This window comes from Amphibalanus amphitrite, unplaced genomic scaffold (assembly GCF_019059575.1).
Source record: "Amphibalanus amphitrite isolate SeventyFive unplaced genomic scaffold, NRLGWU_Aamphi_draft 000000F_arrow, whole genome shotgun sequence".
In the NCBI taxonomy this organism is placed as follows: Eukaryota; Metazoa; Arthropoda; class Thecostraca; order Balanomorpha; family Balanidae; genus Amphibalanus; species Amphibalanus amphitrite.
In genome coordinates this window covers 1,389,263-1,410,061 of record NW_024881498.1, presented here as the reverse complement: position 1 = coordinate 1,410,061, position 20,799 = coordinate 1,389,263, and the positions used below count along the sequence as shown (strand labels likewise).

At 51.6% G+C, this 20,799-nt stretch overlaps 1 protein-coding gene across 1 annotated transcript in view; it reads right to left on the bottom strand.

Annotated features, from left to right (window-relative positions):
- The window catches only part of LOC122363169 (unconventional myosin IC-like), a 117,748-nt gene that overhangs the window by 27,019 nt on the left and 69,930 nt on the right, over positions 1-20,799 (bottom strand). Inside the window, exons 12-15 of the mRNA XM_043358819.1 lie at positions 6,374-6,502; positions 6,046-6,199; positions 1,037-1,268; positions 489-620 (exon numbers count right to left, since the gene is read on the bottom strand). Coding sequence (XP_043214754.1) covers positions 489-620; positions 1,037-1,268; positions 6,046-6,199; positions 6,374-6,502 — 647 coding nt within the window. The remainder of the gene's footprint in view (positions 1-488; positions 621-1,036; positions 1,269-6,045; positions 6,200-6,373; positions 6,503-20,799) is intronic.

Here is a 20,799-nt window from a genome sequence, read left to right as displayed (position 1 = left end):
ACCTGGATATTTTTAATCGAATTTAGGTCTGTGCTTTTCCCACATCAGCCTTTGCATGTTCTGAAGAAAAACAGGTTCGCACAGCACCAGTCTTGCGTTTTGTTGACCGTGAAAGTAAGGACTTCACCATTCACGAAGAGCAGCTTCTTTGCGTCATGCACAAAAGTGCGCTTAATCATTTTGCCACTTTTTCTGCAAGGTGGATTACACAGAGACACTCGTCTGGGAGGATGTTTCACTGGCTGAATAGTGTATAGCTTATTTCTGGTGACTTTTTTGGGCGCTACATGCAATTCGGACACCACCAGGGGACTCGTGGCCCACTGTTGTGTTCTTTTAACAGATGGTTGAAGGTTGGGACGGGCGGGACATAAGACGCATCAGCAGCTCCCAACGAAGTTGTTATGCGAAGGGTACAGTAGGAGCGAGCCGCGCGGGACGAGCTGCCCAGGGCGCCCGGCGCCGCCGCTCGTCAGCAGGGCACTGACTTTTGGTACTGGAGCCGCTGCCGCCGACCCCTCCAGATCTTCGTGATCAGCGTCACGAGCTCGTGTTTCCGCGCCTGGAACCGATCCTCCACTTCAAAAATAGTCTTTGGCAGGCGAATAAACACCTTGGTCCTGAAAAACAATGCATAAGGTGCAGAAGTCAATCAATGTGCATATTAGGTATAATGGTTCATTATACTTTGATGTCTTTTACTCTCTCTCCCTCTTTTGTTCAGGAAAAAAATAATTATCTAAGGTGAGCATACATTGGTACCAGCTTCTGTGTAGGTATATGATTCATCCGTGATGCAATGGAGTGTTGTAAGAACGTAATTCGTGGTGCAAGGGCTGTAACGACTTCACATGATGCTATTGCCCACATACAAGATGTGCCAGTAAAACTTACGACGCAGTACCCAGCTTTTCAATGTTTCAATTTATTGCGCACTGTAGAGCTTGATGTTCTCCGAGCACTCTATCCTGACGCATGACGGCCGCGTGGCTGGCGGCCGCGCCGTCACGGCCCGGGGGTCGTTAAGGACACTCACTTGCCCATGCTGTAGTCGTCGTCGCCGAAGCCGAGGTGTTTCATCAGCGTGTGTACACCGGCGCGCGCCGGTCCGTCGTATCGGGGCCAGGTGTCGGGACAGAGAGACTTGTAGCGCCGCAGGAACGGCTCGAACGGCCGCCGGAACGCAAAGCCGGCGCGGCGCACGCGCAGGTTCTCCATCAGGCCCAGGTACTTGACCTGGTGGCTGACGACCTCCGTGTCCAGCTTGTCTGCGGCACCCGCGGCAGGCTGGCATCAGTACACAGGTACCGCAGTGTTCGCGTCGGAACACGAGTACCAACATACGGGACGCCAGACAGCACATGACCGCCGGAACACGGCCCGTGTTCCGGTACGGTACGAGTACGGCAGACAGCACAACATGACCGCCGGAACACGGGCCGTACGAGTACGGCAGACAGCACAACATGACCGCTGGAACACGGGCCGTACGAGTACGGCAGACAGCACATCACCGCCGGAACACGGGCCGTACGAGTACGGCAGACAGCACAACATGACCGCTGGAACACGGGCCGTACGAGTACGGCAGACAGCACAACATGACCGCTGGAACACGGGCCGTACGAGTACGGCAGACAGCACAACGTGACCGCCGGAACACGGGCCGTACGAGTACGGCAGACAGCACAACGTGACCGCCGGAACACGGGCCGTACGAGTACGGCAGACAGCACAACATGACCGCCGGAACACGGGCCCCAGGAGCACCAGCATCGGCACAAGTACATACGTACCATACGTACAGCCCCCGTCCGACCGCGTGGTAGGCGTCCTTTTTCATTCGACGAAACCGGGAATAACTCGAAGGCTAGATTATCAGCCGATTGGACTGATGCCATAGAAAAGCACGGTGCTCCACCCTTTCGATTGGGTCTATCATTGAACGTCATGCGACGTCAGTGTAGGCTGTAGCAGCAAAGGCCAGAGATTGTTTTAGGGCAAATAAAAACTTTTGTATATTGCCGCCAAACGGGATGGGAACTGTGTACATTCAATGATGAGCCCAACCCAAGGGATGGGGCCTAACGCATATCTGTGTTTTGGTCTCCGAGTGACCAAATAACACAGCCTTCGAGTTATCCTCGGTGTTGAAACTGACATAGTATCAGGGAAAACGGATAAGTATCGTAAACATCACCCTAGACTAACTATAAGTGCAAATGTTGAAAATAATGTGACGTCATAAGAACAGTCGATATTATGATAGTAGTTCAAATAGCTATATTTCTGGCAGTTTTAGAGATATTCTGTTGATATTTGGCATATGGAAAGGAAATGAAACATAGCTCTGTTTAGCTCAACCAGAGCTGGGCGCGTTCCTCGATTTTCGGTAGTGCGTTAGCGTTCCTGCGTTCCTCCGGCCGCGGTTAGTGCGTTCCTGGAATAGCGTTCCTCAATTTTTTTTCGTTCGGTGCGTTAGCGTTCCTGCGTTCCTGCGTTCCTCCCTCAAAAATACCGCCGAACCACGCGGCGCGGGCCCAACCAAACACGGGGCGAATCGATCACAGAATACCCAGAATGGCGACGTGGGGCCGAAAAGCAACTCGACATCTCTTTTCCGAATCGAATATCTGAAATAGGGGAGAGTGGGGTGGGTTGTATCAGTTTTTACTCCGAGACCCATAACCTCGTAACTATCCGTGATAAACTCATTATTTCCATACTATCTCCTTCCTTGATTCTTCTGCTTTTTTTGTGCAAAGTAACTTTTCCGCCACCTCTACCAGTTTTTCTTCTACGGTCTGCCGAATAGAGCAATGTTTTTGATACAACTTGCCCCGTGGCTTGGGTGAGTTGTATCACATGGTGGGGTAATTTGTATCACTATTTCACGTTTCAAGGAGTGTGCTTGCTACTGGTTTTGAACATAACAACAACATTAAATGGGGTTAATACAATATATATGCTCAAAGGCTTCACTTTTATTAGACCAAACTTAGGTCAATCCGAACGAAACATCGAAACGAACGAAACATCAACAGACTAGACGCAAAAGTGGCCCGTTAAGAGCAAAGAAGCCAACACATTGTGCCGAAATGGAACGAGTATTGACTAGCTACCTACAAACGCGAGCCAGGGCTTAGCTTTCGCGATCAAAAGCAACATACCCATACATACATACATATATACATGTTACAACATACCCCACCCGGCTCTGATACAACATGTACCTCGCCGCCATCTTGGAAAAACATCCTCGTGCTCAAAAACAGCGGACAGCTGGAGAAATCCATTTTCACTCACGCAGCCTTAGAACCTACCCTCACCACCGCTACGGAGATCTTTCAAATTCGTGCACATCTAAATGCCCAAAACACACATTTTCTTGCAACTTATTTTTTTAGAATGACATTAAAAAACATAAAATCGAATCTCACCTCGAGACGCGTCCACCCAGCCACACGACAGAACAGGGAAAGATGGCGCCCGGAAAACCTCGTCGGCTGGTCGTGTCACGAGCGCCATCCATTGGATAAGTTTGGCACAATTCGCCCTGATACAACTTGGACATGATACAACTCTCCCCGCTCTCCCCTACGTTTTACCAATATCATCCGTAGGGTTTTCAACAAAAAATACGACCTGCTTAAAAACAATAGTTAAGTTAAAAGATGTATCTTAGTAAAAGTTATCATATTTACTTTATACATTTAATGCCTGAAACTGAATCGAATAGTAAACATCACCACTAAATCTAAGCAAGCCTTCCTCGATTCGACCGACAAGTGGCGCCTCTACCGGCAAACACACGTACTCGAGATTCAAACATTTGACACAGAGGTCATTGGCAGCAATATAATTTTTCGGGTGGTTCCGCAAGAACGCAGGAACGCTTCAAAATTTCGGGTGGTGCGTTCCTCTTACTTGCGTTCCTTCGAAAAACTTTGCGTTCCTGCGTTCTTGCGTTCCTAAAAAGGGCGGTGCGTACGTACGGAAGAACGCAGGAACGCACTAAAGGAACGCACTTGCCCAGCTCTGAGCTCAACCATATAGGTATTCATTTTTTCTGAGAACTGCAAATTAAAAACAAAAAAATCTAACAAATTTCGATTTTGAGTTTGAGAATCTCAAGATTTTTATATATTTTGGAAGTTTCGAGATCGCAGTGATGAAAAATTAAGAAATGGCCCCTATAATTCTAACCCTCACTGGCCGAGGGGGGCGAGTGCCAGCCCCATAGTTTTTCTTTTTGCGATAGCTCGGAACACGCCAGAGATAGAGAGCTAAACTATGCATACCTGACCTTTGATTTAAGTCGGATTTTGTGACACCAACCGCATTTTCAGGTCAGGTCAGGTCACTGACCACTGAGGTTCACGTCATAAGTGAACCTCTGCACGGTCCTCAGTTGTCGCAACTTCGCAACGTGCCAGAGCAACTCTCACATAGAGATGAAGCTTACAGGACGTAGTATCCTCCAGAGGTCTCACGGCTTGTAGATATATCTCGGATTTTTCCTAAAGCTCACAAGAGGTTAGGTCGGTTGTGTGACCTCACCATTATAAGTCAATGGGGGAATATGAAACTGTTATTTCGGTACCGGGAATGTTTTTCAACTATGGCAAGCACATGGAAGCGTGATTTCATGCATTTCTTGAAAGATCAGATGCTTCACTTGCGCATTGTTGACCTTACGTGAAGTCATTTATGACGTCACTAGGGTCACAAGGGTTTTTCGTTAATATCTCCCGATTAAATTGAGCTAGAAAGTCGCGAAATCCACCAATAGACCCAGGAAGACTGCCGAATAGAATGATATGCGATATGACCCCCTTCGACCAGCTTCGTGACCTGAGGCACCTGACCTGACCTTAACCCGAGGTCAACACCTACACCTTAAGTTGACCTCACCCTAACACAAAATATACCATTCGATGCACCTGAGCGAGGCAAGCACGATGATGCCAATATCGCGACTCTGCGGCCGTTTTTTGCAAAGTTATTTATCAAAACCGAACTCGCGACATGGGCCACTTGACCTGACCTAATAGTTCGCCAGTTGACCTGAGACCTTAAAATGGGTGCCAACCGCTGCGTCTCGTAACGGCGCACACGCTCGTTTTTTCCGCGAGGCTCTAGCCTAGCTCCATTAGGGACGAAACGGTGAGGGGTTCGTAGTTCGTACCGATCCTCGCCCCCCCCCCCTCGGTGGGGCGTGTGCAGAAAACCAACAGGTCCCGCGAGGGCTAAAAGCAGTCGAAGCTTTTGCCTCTTGGGCTTAAAGTTTGGCGAGGCATATGTTTCCTGGACGTACGTTATATGTTTCATACCCGCGGGCGCACGGCCGTTGGGGACAACATTTGGTCATGCATGGGTGCTTATACACACGCCATATACATACAGACAGATCCATTAGGCGCTGAAATATTCAGTGGCGGCTCGTGGCGCCAACATTGAACACATTATCGTGCGGTGCACATATCATTGATAATAATACCGTGCGTGAGGCAACTACCACTACATAGCCGGCAGGCGTGTCGGGAGGTAAGCTATTAGAAGGCATTCAATGAGCACTGCTGCACATGGGTTTGCACTGATTGGAAAACACTGGAGGGCAGAATAGATTAATGATTATCGCGGGTAGTCGTTGCCTTGCCTGGTGACTAATGACTGGTAAATAATGACTGGCGACCAGTGGCTGCCGCCATCAACCAGGGATATTTGACTGGTAACAGACGACCGTCACTTATTACCTAGGGGAAAGTGGGGTAAGAGGGCTAGGACGGCCAAAACAAAACAAGACGGCCCTGAGGTGGGTCAGGCGGACTGCCGGGCGGGCCGGGCGGCCGGGCGGACTGCCGGGCCGGGCGGACTGCCGGGCCGGGCGGACTGCGGGGCCGGGCGGACTGCGGGGCGGACCGGGCGGACTGTGGGGCGGACTGCGGGGCGGACCGGGCGGCCGGGCGGACTGTGGGGTAGGCCGGGCGGACTGTGGAGTAGGCCGGGCGGGCTGCGGGGACTTGGCGCTGCTGAGACACTCACGCGACTGTTTGACGTCGTTGGGCTTGATGCAGCGCACGTAGGAGGGCTCCTTGGACATGAGGATGGTCATCAGCTGGTCCAGGCTCTTCTTGAACTGGGTGCTGACCGTCTCTGGCATCTTCTTGCCCTGCAGCTCAGAGGCGGGGAAAATATCCTGCAAGGACACAGGCAGTGGTACTGGTCAGACGGGAGGACCCGCCCGTCACACACCGTCACACACAGGTACAGAAGTCATTTACAGGTCCGTGTACAGGCTACATTCGGGGAGGCACGCACAACTGACACAAGGGAGTGCCCAGACATGTACAACAGCCAGAGAGAGTCTGACCTGGACGATCTTGTTGGAACTCTTAGCCATGGCGTCCTTCAGGTCACGGTACAGCAGGTCGTTGTTTTTGTCCATGAACGTTTTCACATTGTAGGTGACGTCACCAGCGTAGTGCTTCAGACGAAATTCCTGCGGTGAGAGGTGTCATTATTTCACATCAGCCATAGCTCGTCATATGATTTCCATGCTCAGCAATATTTTACTTTACCTTTGATGACCTCTGGTGATCCTACCCTGACCTAAACAATGACTGAAGTAATGTTGTCATTACATTCGAAGTATTTTCGAATGCCACTTGCCGCGTGCCGCTAGGTGGCTCAGGAGCCGAGTTAGAAGGGGATCTTCAACCCCCCCCCCCCCGGCCAGGCGCGGTTGGCACCGAGCAGTCGAGCCTCATAGGCGTCGCCAGAGATTTTCGGTTGGGGGGGCAAAATCAACTTTTGTGTTAAATCCTGCCTTTCCCCAGTCGTTACTCACTCGTTTTACATATCACTCGACGCGCAATGGTGCCAGGAATCCGATGGTGACAAAGTTTTCCTTCTAGCTATGACATGTAATTTTTTTACAGAAAAATTTGAAATTTTTACATTTCTGGACAAAAAACGGCCGGTAGAATTACAGTGGCTGCGGTTGCCGATGCACTGTCGACCCTCGTCGCTCACTATCATCACCCAGAAAAAAGGTGAAAAACGCTCCATTTAACCGAATCACCCTGCTAAAACCTCCAGTCTATGCCTCCATTCATGCATGCATGCAGAGGTTTTACATGAAATGCATTGCATAGGGCTTATCCCAGCCGCCGATAGTAGCTAAGCTGGGCATTCGGCGGAGAGTGAATGTCGGAAGTGTGAATCGGAAGTAATATATCTTTGCTCCAGTGAGAGGAAGTTTTTTGTTCACCCGAGTGTGAACAAAAGTTTCTCGTTTTTCGTGTGAAGGGACGCGAACCAAAAATGTTAAACGGAACCAAAAGTTACACTAGACATAGCGGCAAGGGATCCCTTACAGATAGGCTTGGGACTTCCAGGCCATTTCAGGGCACTCAGGGTCAGATAGACTCTCGGAAGCCTGCATAGGATCCCAGAGATCGGCGTTGGTCACCCCAAATATTTACGTGTATGTGGCGCTTTAGGGCTTTTCGAGCCCAAGGTGGGGCCCTCAGAAGCCAGTGTGGGCGGCGGGCGATAACAGACTAGGCCCAGGGTGAGCCTGGAGCCCTCTTATAACAGTGTGAACTATCGGGGTCTGTGTCGAATCCCTAAGGACCCTACGTAGGGACATAAGAAACATGTATCGACTATCGCGGCCCTCAAAGGGACATGCGAGTTGTGACCCCTCAGATGCCGGCTTGGGGTTAGGAAAGTCTGTCGGTTACGCATGTATAAAGTCCTCAAAGATCCCTGTATGGGCCCTCAGAGAACATGGACATCAGTGGGACTCTCAGAGGCTGGTTTGGGCCCTCTGAAAGCTTCTTAGAGCTCAGTGGAACTCCTTAGGAGCCTGTGTGAAAGGCGAGCTCATGAGCCCTGCGGCACTTGAACGGTACTTTAGCCTGTCGCAGACATTTGACGAGAGTTGAGAAAGGCCCCGAAGATTTCGTGTCACGCTTTGAAGGAAAATTATGTGTCAACACTCCAAAACTTTGAAAATCAGCTATAAAATGTAATAAAGAACCAACTAGGAACATGGAATGAATCAAAGCATTGACATTTCCGAGTCTGGAGTCAGAGTCCTAAAGATTTTGGAGACTGCGCCTCTGACTCTGGTTTGAACTGCACGCTCCAACCAGGGCTGCGGAGTCGATGTATTTTCGGCGACTCCGATTCCGACTCCGACTCCGGCTTTCAAAAACCAGCTCCGACTCTGACTCCGACTCCGGGCAGAATTGTCGACTCCGACCGACTCCAACTCCCGACTCCGACTCCGCAGACCTTATAGCAGGGCTGCGGAGTCGACAGATTTTCGATGACCCCGACTCCGACTCCGGCTCGGGTTTCTAAAATCGACTCCGACTCCGACTCCGACTCCGGTCACAACTGTCGACTCCGACCGACTCCGACTCCGACTCCGACTCCGACTCCGACTCCGACTCCGACTCCGCAGCCCTGGCTCCAACCGAGTCTGACCTCACAGGCATTCTCAGAAAGGTACCCCCCATTTTTTTTCCGACTCCAAAATCTCATCGGATCTGTATCGATCTCAGGGGGTGCCCGGTCCGAGGTTGGGGGGGCAAGCTGCCCCGCTTGCCCCCCCGTGGCGACGCTAATGAGTCGAGCACCGTCCCGGCCCGGGTCAAAGCGCCTGATCATTTGGCACGTGCTCCAATAACTTGAATGTATGGTTCGGAGAAAAGTTGTGGGGAAAGCCGCGAGGGCAATATTTTCGGATATACCTATCTGAGCCAGTAAAAAGGCACATGCATAAAACGCGCTTGCACTTTAAATCCGCTCTTTCTTAGGTTTTTCGGGTATACACGTATGGTTGGTGATGTACCTACTAGGATTCAAATTTGGTATCGATTTTTGAATTCAAAATCGCTTCAAAATGGCTTAGTAATTTGTCAGGCTCAGTGACAAAGGAACATGTAACCTAGCTGGTCTGCATCACGTCATAAGTAGGTACGCCTGAGATGTCAAATTTAAAACTTACCCAATGCAAAATTTGAAGGCCTAAATAATGGGCACGGTCGCGGGTTGTTTTTTTTTTGGGGGGGGGGGGTCACTACTACTCTACGCCTGGCGACAGCCTAAAAGGAACCCTCCCACCTTCAAAAAAGTTAAAGGGACTATCCCACCTTTAACCCGCGCCCTGCTGGGGGGGGGGGGTGTTTGAACACCCCCCCTGTGGTTTTTCGCGAATATCTCAAAAACGGCGGCGCGGAGCGCCGCCGTTTTTGGTACACCTTATCATACATCAATTCTACACATGTTGTGAAAATTTCAGACCAAGGTCATTCAAGGTCAGGTCACCAGGTCACTTGAAGTGACCTCACCTCATAAAAACTTTCAATGTCTGTCATAGCTACACCGAGTGACCGATCGCTTTGAAACTTTCAGCGATTGCTAAGAGCAATAGCATGTACAAAATGTATATCTCAGAATTTTGATATCGATGACCTAAGGTCAGGTCAATTTTGCGACCTCCCCATTATAAGTCAATGGGAGAAAATTGAAATGCGCCTCTTTTGGATGAAAGACGTTATAAACACTCCCAAACACCGAATTACAAGTGGTTTAGACACACTGAACTTGAAAATGGTGTCCGTGACCCTTGTTTATGCCCTGAGGGCATCTTAGGTCACGAATGGTATCTAACAGTTTTTCGCAAATAACTTTTGATAGAGGCATGCTAGAGCGATGAAAACGCCTTAGATGTGTTCAGCTCGACGATACGGATCGACTGATATGCAACATGACCCTTTCCGGTCAGGTCATGACCTTGACCTGAGGTCAAATTTTCAAGTTGACCTTTCAAGGTCAAGTTATAGTTCATTCGATGCGTCTTGACGAGAGGAACACGATGCCGGTAAAAGTAAGCTCGTACAATGCTTGGGTCAAAAGTTATTGCAGAAAAACTGTTTTCAAAAAAATCGGCTATTTTTGCAGTTTTTGCCCCCTGCAGGCAAAACCGTTGACGTTAGGTCAAATCTGAGAGAATTACTCAGAAAGGGCGTTAATAGGGCTATCGAATGCGCTTTTCCGCGGCGCTGTACCTCTATTGGTTCCCGAGTTATGCGTTGGCTTCTTGGAAATTTTCGACATTTGACCTGGAAATCGGCGAAATTTTGCCTTCAATGACCTCTGGTGACCTGACCTTTGACCTGACCAAAAAATTGACCGAAGTGATTTCGTCATTATTTTTTACGCTCTTTCGAACGCCGCCTTCCGCGTATCGCTACGTGGCCCAGGAGCCGAGTTACAAGGGGGGGTGTTCAAACACCCCCCCCCCCAGCAGGGCGTGGAAATCCAGGACCCCCAGCAGGGCGCGGGTTAACATGGGGTTTGAGTTGAGATAGCCAAGTTTGCGGCGAGGTTCAGAAACCACTATCTATCTAGGTTGCAACCCCCGCGGCCTCGTGATGTTAAAGAAATTCGTTCCCTTCATTTGAAAATGGGCCTTGTGCAAGGCCCTATCTTCAACATGGAGCGACCGTTAGTGTGACGTCACCTAGTTTAGTCATTCTGATTTAAATGGGTTTGTTCGTTGAAAAACCGCTTAAAACTTGGTCTGAACTTTGTGGTGCCTACAGAGTAAACAAAATCAGCTTTATGACAGTAATGTGGCCTGGGGAAGGAGATAATTTTGGGCTGTGACGTCACATATTTGAAAGTTTGTGTTTGGAATATGGGAAGCCTAAGATGTTTAATGAAAAATAAATGCCAGAACCGTGTTCCTCGTCATCTAATCTATAAAGTCGGGCACAATTTAACTGGTTTTAACAACATTTTAGAAGGTGGGATAGTCCCTTTAATGAATTGGCATGAAAGTGATGTCGCTCGGTTCAGAAAGAGCGAAAACGAATATCTACCAAATTTCATCGAAAAAGAAATCTGAGATGTTCATCTCAGAAACATCTCAGAAACGGGATCAGGAGGGACGCCGACACACCACTTGGTGATCACATGAACCTCAAACATCCGACTGCGGACATTAGCGATGAGAAGTTAGCTGCTCGGATACTGTGTGTCTGTAGAGATGAGGCAGATAGGAGAATCTCAGAGTCGGTTTATATTCGTGAGAAGAGGCCCAAACTTAATTACAACGCAGCGTCATGGCAACTACTTCCTTAGGATTACTGACCTTTGATCTAAATGAACGTTGCGGTGACTTGTTTGTTTGTTTGTTAATTGGGGCTTTAGGGCGCGCCGACTACTTAGGTCATTTTGCGCCCATAACGTCGTTTTAATAAAACAAGTGTGTCAAAAGAGAGAACCTTCTAGATACGAAGACTAAAAAGTAAAAGACTCGATATAAAACAGCAAGGTAAGATAAAGCAGCGCAAGAGTGTCGTCCTAGACAACTGACTAGATGTAAGGACTAGAGAGGACTAGTTGGATTTAATGTCAGGTCGAGTAAATCGCTTGCAAGTTGATCGAACGGATAAAGGAGAAAATGTTGCCGGATAAAACCCAGGGTGAGTCGTCACCCAGAAGGTGGCGGATAGTGGTATCCGGAGCGATGCGCCCGAGATAGCGTGTCCGGTTCGGTTCAGCGAGAGGACAAGATAAAAGCACGTGAGAGACAGTGAGAGGCACGGCACACCGACTGCATGTGGGTTGTTCCTCTCCACGGAGGAGATAGCCATGAGTCGCGTACGTATGACCAATACGTAATCTGCAGAGGGCCACTTCCTGGTGCCTGTTGCTTTGGAAGCAAGACTGCCAGGGCTCCAAGGTAGGCTTCACGCTCCGCAGCTTCCCAGATCCTTGGAGATGCCACTCTGCCTGCCAGCTTGACATCGTGAAGGTTTGGATGGCTGGGTAAAAATCACGAGCCGGCAGGGGCAAACGCCGAAGGCATGGAGCCGCGGCCGCGCGTCTCGCGGCCGCGTCGGCGAGCTCATTGCCAGTTATACCCACATGGCTTGGAATCCAGCAAAACTTAATAGTTTTGCCTGACTGCTCCACCGACGTGAGCCGAGATAAAATGTCTTGGACTATCGGATTGTCTGGGTTGAACCTCCGTATAGCCAGCAGGCTGCTGAGAGAATCCGATAAAATGAGGTAAGACAAGTTGTCAGACACCTCGATAAAACACAACGCCTTCTCGATTGCAACGAGCTCGGATGAGAAAACGGAGGCAGAGGAAGGCAATGAAAAAGTACGCGTGTCGCGACCAGCCACGAAAGCGCAGCCGACGCCGTCCTCCGTTTTCGAGCCGTCTGTAAACACCGAGATAAAACCGTCGTATGACGCAATGTGTTCCAATGCCCGTGCTCGTTGCACACATGGCGGCAGGTCGTCCTTCTTGACCTCAGAGAGCGTGAGGTCTACTTGCGCTGGAGCGTATTTCCATGGCGGAGAGGGCGTACCCCACGTACGTCGCACTTCACGGAACTCTATGTTGACTGTAGAAAAGAGCTCTTTTATGCGCAATCCGAAGGAGACCGATTGTCGCACTCTGTCAAGACCATTAAAATCAGGAGAAAAGACGTACGGATACGTCGGATGTCCTGGGAACTGGCGGAGTTTCAGTGCGTACCTCATCCCCAGCATCTGACGGCGGAGAGATAGTGGCGGTTCGTGTGCCTCGGCGAGGAGGCTGCTCTTGGGCGACGTGCGGAATGCACCTGTTGCAACACGTAGCGCCGCGTGGTGCACGGAGTCAAGAGCCTTTTTACTGGATTCGCTGGCAGAGTTGTAAACAAAGCATGCGTAATCCAGTTTCGATCGGACGATCGACCGATATAAAAGAAGGAGCGTCCTGCGGTCCGCACCATAAGATGTGCGGGCGACACATTTTAAAACGTTCAGGGATTTAAAACATCGTTCCCGAAGCGTTCTAAAATGTTCTCTATACGTCAAACGACTGTCAAAAAATATTCCAAGAAACTTTGCCACCGGCCGAGTAGGAATCACCTGTCCACGGAGCTTGATTCCCAAGGCTAAGTCGTCGCAGCGGCGGCGGCAAAAGTGCATAGCGACGGTCTTCGTTGTTGAAAAACGTAGGCCGTTGTCGTCGCTCCACCTCTCTAGACGGGTTACAGCGAGCTGCAACTGTCTGGCAACGTGACGGGCGGTCGTGGCAGAAAACCAGATCGCGAAATCATCGACAAATAGCGATCTGCCGATGGATGGTGCAAGTTTGTCGCCAATATCATTGATCGCCACAGCGAACAGCGCCACACTGAGAACTCCGCCTTGGGGAACTCCGTTCTCTTGAGTAAAACTGCTCGAAAGACTACTGCCAACTCGGACTTTGAACCGACGACCCGATAAAAAGTTCTTGATAAAGAAGCCCATCCGGCCGCGTATGCCGTACTTGTGTACTTTGGAAAGTATTCTGTGTCGTAACACTGTATCATAGGCCGCCTCAATATCAAAGAACAGTGCTCCAAGGTGCTTCTTTTCAGTAAAACAGGTGCGTATCTCGGTGTCGAGGGCTAAAATGTGGTCAACAGGGCTGCGGTGCTTTCTAAAACCGCACTGGGCGTTTGTAAAAACACCGTGATGTTCCAGAAACCAGCTAAGACGCACATTGACCATCTTCTCCATCAGCTTTGAAAGCGATGATGTGAGAGAGATGGGCCGATAGTGGAGAGGGTCATGTCCCGACTTGCCAGCCTTCAAGATAGGAATGATAGTGGCTTCCCGCCAGGTCTCAGGGAAAGTGCCAGTCTCCCAAAGCGAATTGAAAGTTGCTAGCAGCGCCTCGAGGGCAACCGCCGGGAGATGACGGAGCATGTCGTTGTGGACAGCATCCGGACCTTCTGAGACGCTGCGCAACGAGCTGATGGCAGACGTGAGCTCAGCCATAGAGAAAGGCTCGTTGTACACCAAATTTTCAGCTGTGCTGAAGTCCACGGCGGCTGGTGCAGGTCGTGAGGACGGCTCTCCTCGGCAGCGCTGATAGAGTGCACGGCCTATCGTCTCTGCGACGTCTAAAGGGTGGGATATGTCCGTGTTGTTCACTCTTAAAACCGGAAGCGGAACAGAGCTGAACCGGCCTTCAATGCGCTTCATGCGTGCCCATATCTGGGTCGTAGGAGTAAAACGGTTTAAGGAACTCACGTACGTGCGCCATGAAACAGCCTTTGCCTCTTTTAAAACGCGACGGGCAAAAGCCCGCGCTTTCTTAAAAGCGATGAGGTTCTCAGTAGTACTGCTCCGGTCAAACTTTCTAAAAGCGCGCTTCCTGGCACGAATCGCATCTCCGCATTCCTTGGTCCACCACGGGACCGGAGGACGACGAGGCTGACTCGACGTCTTGGGTATGCACCCGTTTGCGGAGTCAATGAGTAAACATGTAAAATCCTCTGTAGACATCACAGAGGCGTCGGCTCTGGATAAAACTGTGGCCTCTACGGCGGCCTGGAATTCGCCCCAGTCGGCCTTCCGAACATTCCACCTGGGTGGACGGTTGCCTGACACTGGGGACTCCTGGTGCTCCAGCCACACTGGGAAGTGGTCGCTCCCGAGTGGGTCGTCATGGACGGACCAGGTAAAAAGCTGAGCTAGCCGCGGACTGACTAAGCTCAGGTCCAGAGCCGATGTTTGACCGGAGGGTGTTGTAAAATGGGTGCGCTGTCCTGTATTTAAAATACACAGCGCCTCATCGCGGATAAAAGATTCTAAAAGTCGACCACGAGTGCCAGTCGTGTCGCATCCCCACGCCAGGCTATGGGCATTAACCCGCGCCCTGGTGGGGTCTGTTTATAACGCGACCTGGTGGGGGGGGGGGGCTATTTTTTGCCCCCCCCCTCGTATCTCCGAAACTACTGGACGGATCCGCAAAATTCAAACGGCGTTCGAAAGGCCTGTCAAATTTGTCGAAGGAAAGCAAATTTCATTGACCTCGGGGTCACCGATGACGTCACAGGTCAGGTCAAAGATGAAATGTTTCACCGTTCACGGGTCATCTAGGGAATGCGCTATAACACCGAAGAAAACGCATTTTGTCGGGAATCAGCGATAGGGCGTCAGTTGCCTAGTACATATATTGCTATAAGAGGTCACTGACATTACCAGGTCAGGTCACAGGTCAGGTCACCAAGGGTCACAGGTCAGGTCACATGAACCTAACTAGGTACTAAGGTTGTGCGATGCATGTTTTATGGCCAATTTTTCATTTCCAACTCAATGGTGTTGGTTATAAGACTATCAGGTACGGCTTAGGCCACTTTCTGGTGGAGGTCAGGTCAAGGTCAGGTCAAAAAAGGTCAAATTTCAAAGTTGATATTTTTGCATAAAATGGGTATTGATTCGATGCAGCTCGTCACGGGGAGTCTAATGGTGGTCTTTGTTTTGCGCTACGAGGTTTAGAATTGCAAAAAATTGAGTTTGAAAATTTGACGTCATCAACTTTGAACAGTTTTTTCGCTGTAACTTGGCCAAAAAAGAGGTATCGATCTCAAATTTGGTATGTTGATAGAAGGCGGTAAGGACTATCACATATATTCCGGTTTTTTCGAAATTCAAAAAACTTTTTGGATTTTTCGGCTATTATAATCAAAAAATCTATTTTTTGATTTTTGGGGGTCAAAATCCAAAAATTTCAAAAATTCGAGATAGCAGTTTTGTAGCCCTGTCGATTCTACAGCTTTTATGTCTTTATCGTTTTTCTGTATTTGCAAAGCTATAGGCCTGACAGCTCTTCCCGCGAAACCCTTTTTTGGGTCGAAAACGGCAGAACATGACGTCACTCTGACGTCATTTCCTGCCAACCTATCATAGCCTTTGGATAAATTTTTGGTCACAATGTGTAAAATTGATGTCCGGGAGGGTACTGAAAGTTTGGTGACGATCGGCGCAGCGGTTCTGGAGATATATCGAAAAGTCTGGAGGGGGGGCAAAAAATAGCCCCCCCCCACCAGGGCGCGGGTTAAAATCGCCGACTACCAGGACCGGAGGTGGAAGCTCATCGACAAGTCGATGCAGCTCAACCACCGGGAGCGCTATACCTGGTGGAAGGTATAAAGAACAAACTGTCAGCTCCCGGTGGTTGAAATCAACTCTAGCGGCTACCGCCTGCAGAGGAGTCTGCAGCGGAACCTGACGTGCGGGCACACTGTGGTGCACTGCCAAAAGTACACCTCCATGGGCAATGGTCGGGGTGTCTAAGTCTCTTCTAAAAACAGAGTAACCCTTGATGGCAAAGGTAACGTTTGGCGCTAGCTTGGTCTCCTGGAGACCTAAAACAAGGGGTGTGCGCCAACGGATAAGAGACTGTAGGTCCTGGTAGTTGGCCCGGAGGCCTCTACAGTTCCACTGTAGAATAAAAGGCGTGGTTAAAAAGGCGCAAAAAGGGCGCGTATAACATGAGGCAAAGGCGCAGACAGATACCTGACTGACCACAAAAAAGGTAAAAAGCGCCGAGAGAAATGCACCTGGTAAAAAAGCGCAATAGCGCGAAAAAGATAAAAGGATAAAAGAGGAAATGACTAGACTGAAAGACTAGACTAGGTCCTCTAACTCCGAGGAGGCGCTCCCCCCGTAGCGGATACGGGGGTGCCCTGAGCCCTCTCGGTGAAGCCTCCCTTCGGCAGAGGCAGATCGGGCATGGCTCGGGCCCGGCCCCGGCTGGGGCCTTTTCGACCGGGGGGCGTCGCCCTCCGAAGGTGACCAGCTCGGGGGCGTCTGCCGCTTGGCGAGGCGCCCTGGAGCCGCGGAGGGCTGTTGCCGCCCCGACGGGGATGTCGAGGCGGCGGCCTGTGTCCTCGACACAGGCGTCTCTGGCAGCGGCGGTGGTGGCCGCCGCTGCGGAGGTGGAGGAGGCGGCGGGGGACCCATGATGGGCCGAGTCCCCGCCTCAGGTGTCTCCGGGGTGTCAGCGGCAACAGCCGCATTGGCACTCCCGGAGGCGGAGTCGGCAGACGAGGCTTCCTTAGCCTCGAGGGCCTTCTGGACGAGGCGAGCCCTCCTCGCCTCGCGTGCCTTCCTCTCCTCCTCCCCCCGCCGCAGCGCCTCCTGCACCGCCGTGGGCGGTCGGGGGCGGGGCGGGGTGGGTGGCGCCTTACCCTGCGCCGGGGGGCGCCGACCACCCTGTCGGCGCTGGACGACGGCCCAGCCGTCTCCATCACCGTTCGCGGCTGGAGCGGGACTGGGTGGACCCCACACTGACTCTTGAGCAGCCTGCTCTCTGTTGCTCGGCGGCGCACGAGGCGCCGTGGTGTCCGCTGAGTCACCAGTGGCTACGACGGTGAGGCCGAATCGTTTGAGAAGCTGCACGAGCTGTGCTACACTCATCTGGGAGGCTTCGGTAGAGTTTGTGACTCTCACCTTCTGGGCATACGAGGTCTTCGGGTGACTCTGGTTGTACACCTCCCGGGCCTCTTTGAAAGACAAATTTCTGGTAGCCTTGATGGTCATGATCTCTTTCTCCTTGACGTATGCAGGGCAAGACCTATCATACGCGGAGTGCGGCGTCTGCCCCTCTCCGCAGTTGACGCATCGGGGGGTCTCCGAGTCACAGGTTTCGTCAGTGTGGTCCTGCGAAGCACACTTGGAGCACGTGGGTCTTCCTCGGCAGTTGTCCTTTGTGTGGCCGAAACGTTGGCAGCGGAAGCAGCGCATGGGCGCTGGGACGAAAGGCCGCACACGAACCTTCACGTAGCCCACACGAATCTCACTCGGCAAGTCAGTGGAGTCAAACGTCAGAATGATGTTGTTGGTCGAGACCGTGCCTCTCTTCGTCATGATGCGGCGAGCCGCTGTCACGCCGAAATCGGCGAGCCCGTCCGCAATGTCCTCGTCGCTCACTCCCCTCAGGTCGAAACAGTTAATGACCCCTCGTGCGGAGTTCTTAGAGCGGTGGGGCTCCACTGTAAGCGGGATGGAGACGAACCTCCGGCCGGATGCCCGTCCCTCCGAGAATACGAAGCGAGTAGCGTCCAACGCTTTCGCCGCCTCCTCGCTTTTCCTGAATTCGACCTCCAGCGCGCCATCACGCATCCGGTCACAACGAACGATCGAACCGAACCGGTCGCAGCCATCCTTCCGCTGGAAGGGCGTCAAGGAGCTCAGCTCCCTGTCGGCGCTCCGGAAGATGAGGATTTTTGGATTTTTCGGTCTTGGATCGTGCAGCGTTCGCCCATCGGCCGAGGCCGGCGGGCGAGAGTCGGCCGAAGCCGAAGGATTGGTAAGAGTGGGGGAAGGAGGGTTGGTCGAGTTATCCATGCGAGTGTGCTTGGTCTCCGCCAGCTCGGCCGCCGACGCTCCGCAACGGCGCCGCTACAAGGCCTGGGACGGCCGAGCTGACTGTACGGGACTTGGCGGCACCTTCCGAGGGGGAGAGAGAGGCTCACCACCCCCCACGGTCGGATACCGCCTCCTCCCTTGACGCCTCGCCGAGTCACCGCCAGGGGCAGCGACAGATCAGCCCCACCGACGGAGGACGAGCACAAGTGCCCGAGCCCCGCCGGCGACACCTCTCCGACACCACCCCCGGCGGCATCACGACTGGGAATGGCTCCTCAAGTGCGGCGCCCCACTGAGTGTCCCGCCCTTACAGAACTCAGGGCCAAAGAGGCGTGTTGCCCAGCCACCGCGACTGGCTCCGCACGGTGGGGGGCTCAACCTCCAGGATCCCGTTGTCCTGGGGTACGGGTCGGCTCGCCTAGCCTAGTAAAACCGGCTGGTACCCGAGGGGACGCCACTCCCCTTACACTAGCCCAACTCGGCTGTGTTCCTGCGGGTGCAAAAACAACGAAAAAGGGGTAGGAAAGAAATCAGAAGGCTGTGATCGAACGAAACGCGGACATCCGGTGAGAAGCAAAGCAAAAGCAAACAAAGACCGCTCAAGAGAAACAAAACCACGAAAACCAAGAAAAGTCGGGCCGTACCATCTGTCCATCCAGCGATCAAAGCAAGTCGTAAGCAAGCACAGGTCAAGCTGGGGCCGAGGGGGCGCTACTCCCCTTGCTGGCCGAGGCCAGAGCCGCCGCGGGGCGAGAGCCCAAGGAACCCAGACCAACAGCGACCCGGGCCACTGCCAACCCCCTGCGGGGCCAATCCTGCAGACAATCCATCCAGTAAGCAAGGCAAGTCCAGGTCAAACGCGCGTCAAGCTGGGGCCGAGGGGGCGCTACTCCCCTTACTGGCCGAAGTCACAGCCGCCGCACAGCCGGAGCCAGATGACCCCGGCTAAGCAGCAGCTCTGACCACGGTCAGCCCCCTGCGGGGTTGCGGTGACTTGATTTGATTTTTTTTTTTTTTTTGCAAAAGGAAGTCGCATGCATATTTGTAATCATATGTAGAACAGTCAAAACTATCAAGGTGCTGGGAATCATTGTTGGAGATAACCGAATATTTGTCCAGAAAAATAGGGGAGACAAAAGTCACGGGATGAGAATTATTTATGGTGTCTGGACTGGACTGGAAGTATAAATGCGGCATATGTGGCAGATGTGATTTTACGGCTTTTTATATTACTTGTAGCGATTGATAAAGGGTTGTACCCGAAAAATAGGTATCGACATAGGTACTTGCTGATTTAAATAAAAATAAAACTATTTCATTACTATTTCATTATTATTTTACATTTTTTAACGTTGAGGATAATTGGTCAATGTTCTCTTTCATTATAACAATGTTATTCCTCACAACGCTCAAATATCTTAATAATTGAAATTAAAGTTTCAATATCATTGTAAGAAGGCCATTAAAGTAACACAAAATACGATATCATCAAATGCCTTACATACAACGAGCCTTAACCCTCGCACGACCAGGCCATTTCTCATAACACGAACGACCAGGGGGGGGGGTTGCACTGGCGGTCCCAGGGGGGGGGGCCACGGGGGCCATGGCCCCCCCTTTGGTGCTGAAAGGTGGGGCCATACTATCTTTTGGCCCCACCTTTCAGATCGAACAAAAGTCCTAGAAAAGCTTTTCGTATGTTTCATTTTCTTTCTTGCGCCATCAAAGGACGTAAATTTCACTCATGAGGGCTCAGTTTCGCATTCTGTCAATTTCGTGGTCAGCGTCGCTGGCACCGGTTCACGAGTATGGCCGGATCTTATATGGAATATCAGCGTGGGTTTACTTGAGGCTCTCGTAGGCCCAGCAATGGCTGGCATGAGACCCTCTTCGGCAGTGGTGGGTGGGCCCTGCTAAAGGAGATTGGCTCTAAGACACTAAAAGTAAGACCTCATGGGTTGGTGCTGTGCACCTCAGAAGCGCGGTGGTGACGCCGTATGCCGGCTTGGTTTCTTAAGGATTAGCGTGGGAACTCCGGGGCCTGCATAGAGTTTGCATGAGCTAGTATGTAATCTCAGAGGCATGTGTGTAATGTGTACACAGTGGCGGTCGCGGGGGGGGGAGGGGGGCATCAGGGCCATGCCCCCCCAAGGTCAATAAAGGGGGCCATCATATCATTTGCCCCCCCCCCCTCAAACAACCAATGGGCCCCCATATAGGTATATGGGGCCCTGGCAATTATTCGATCGTCACGAAGCTAAAAAAAAAAAACACGCCCAGCTATTAATATAGCTCCCACACCGGTCTTTGAGCGTCCTACACTGACCTCTGAGGGAACTTCAGTGGCGGTCAAGTGCCCACGTTGACCGCTAAGAGCCTACATCAACCTCTGAGACCCCACATCTGGCCTATGAGGGCCCCTAACAGGCCTCAGGGGTCCCAACCGGCGTCTGAGGGTCTCACACCGGTCTCTGGTGGCCTTATTTCTGTCTGTGGTGTCCCAAGACGAACCTTAACCCGCGCGGGGCTGGGGTCTCCAGCCGAACGCGCGGGGCTGGGGGGGTAAATTTT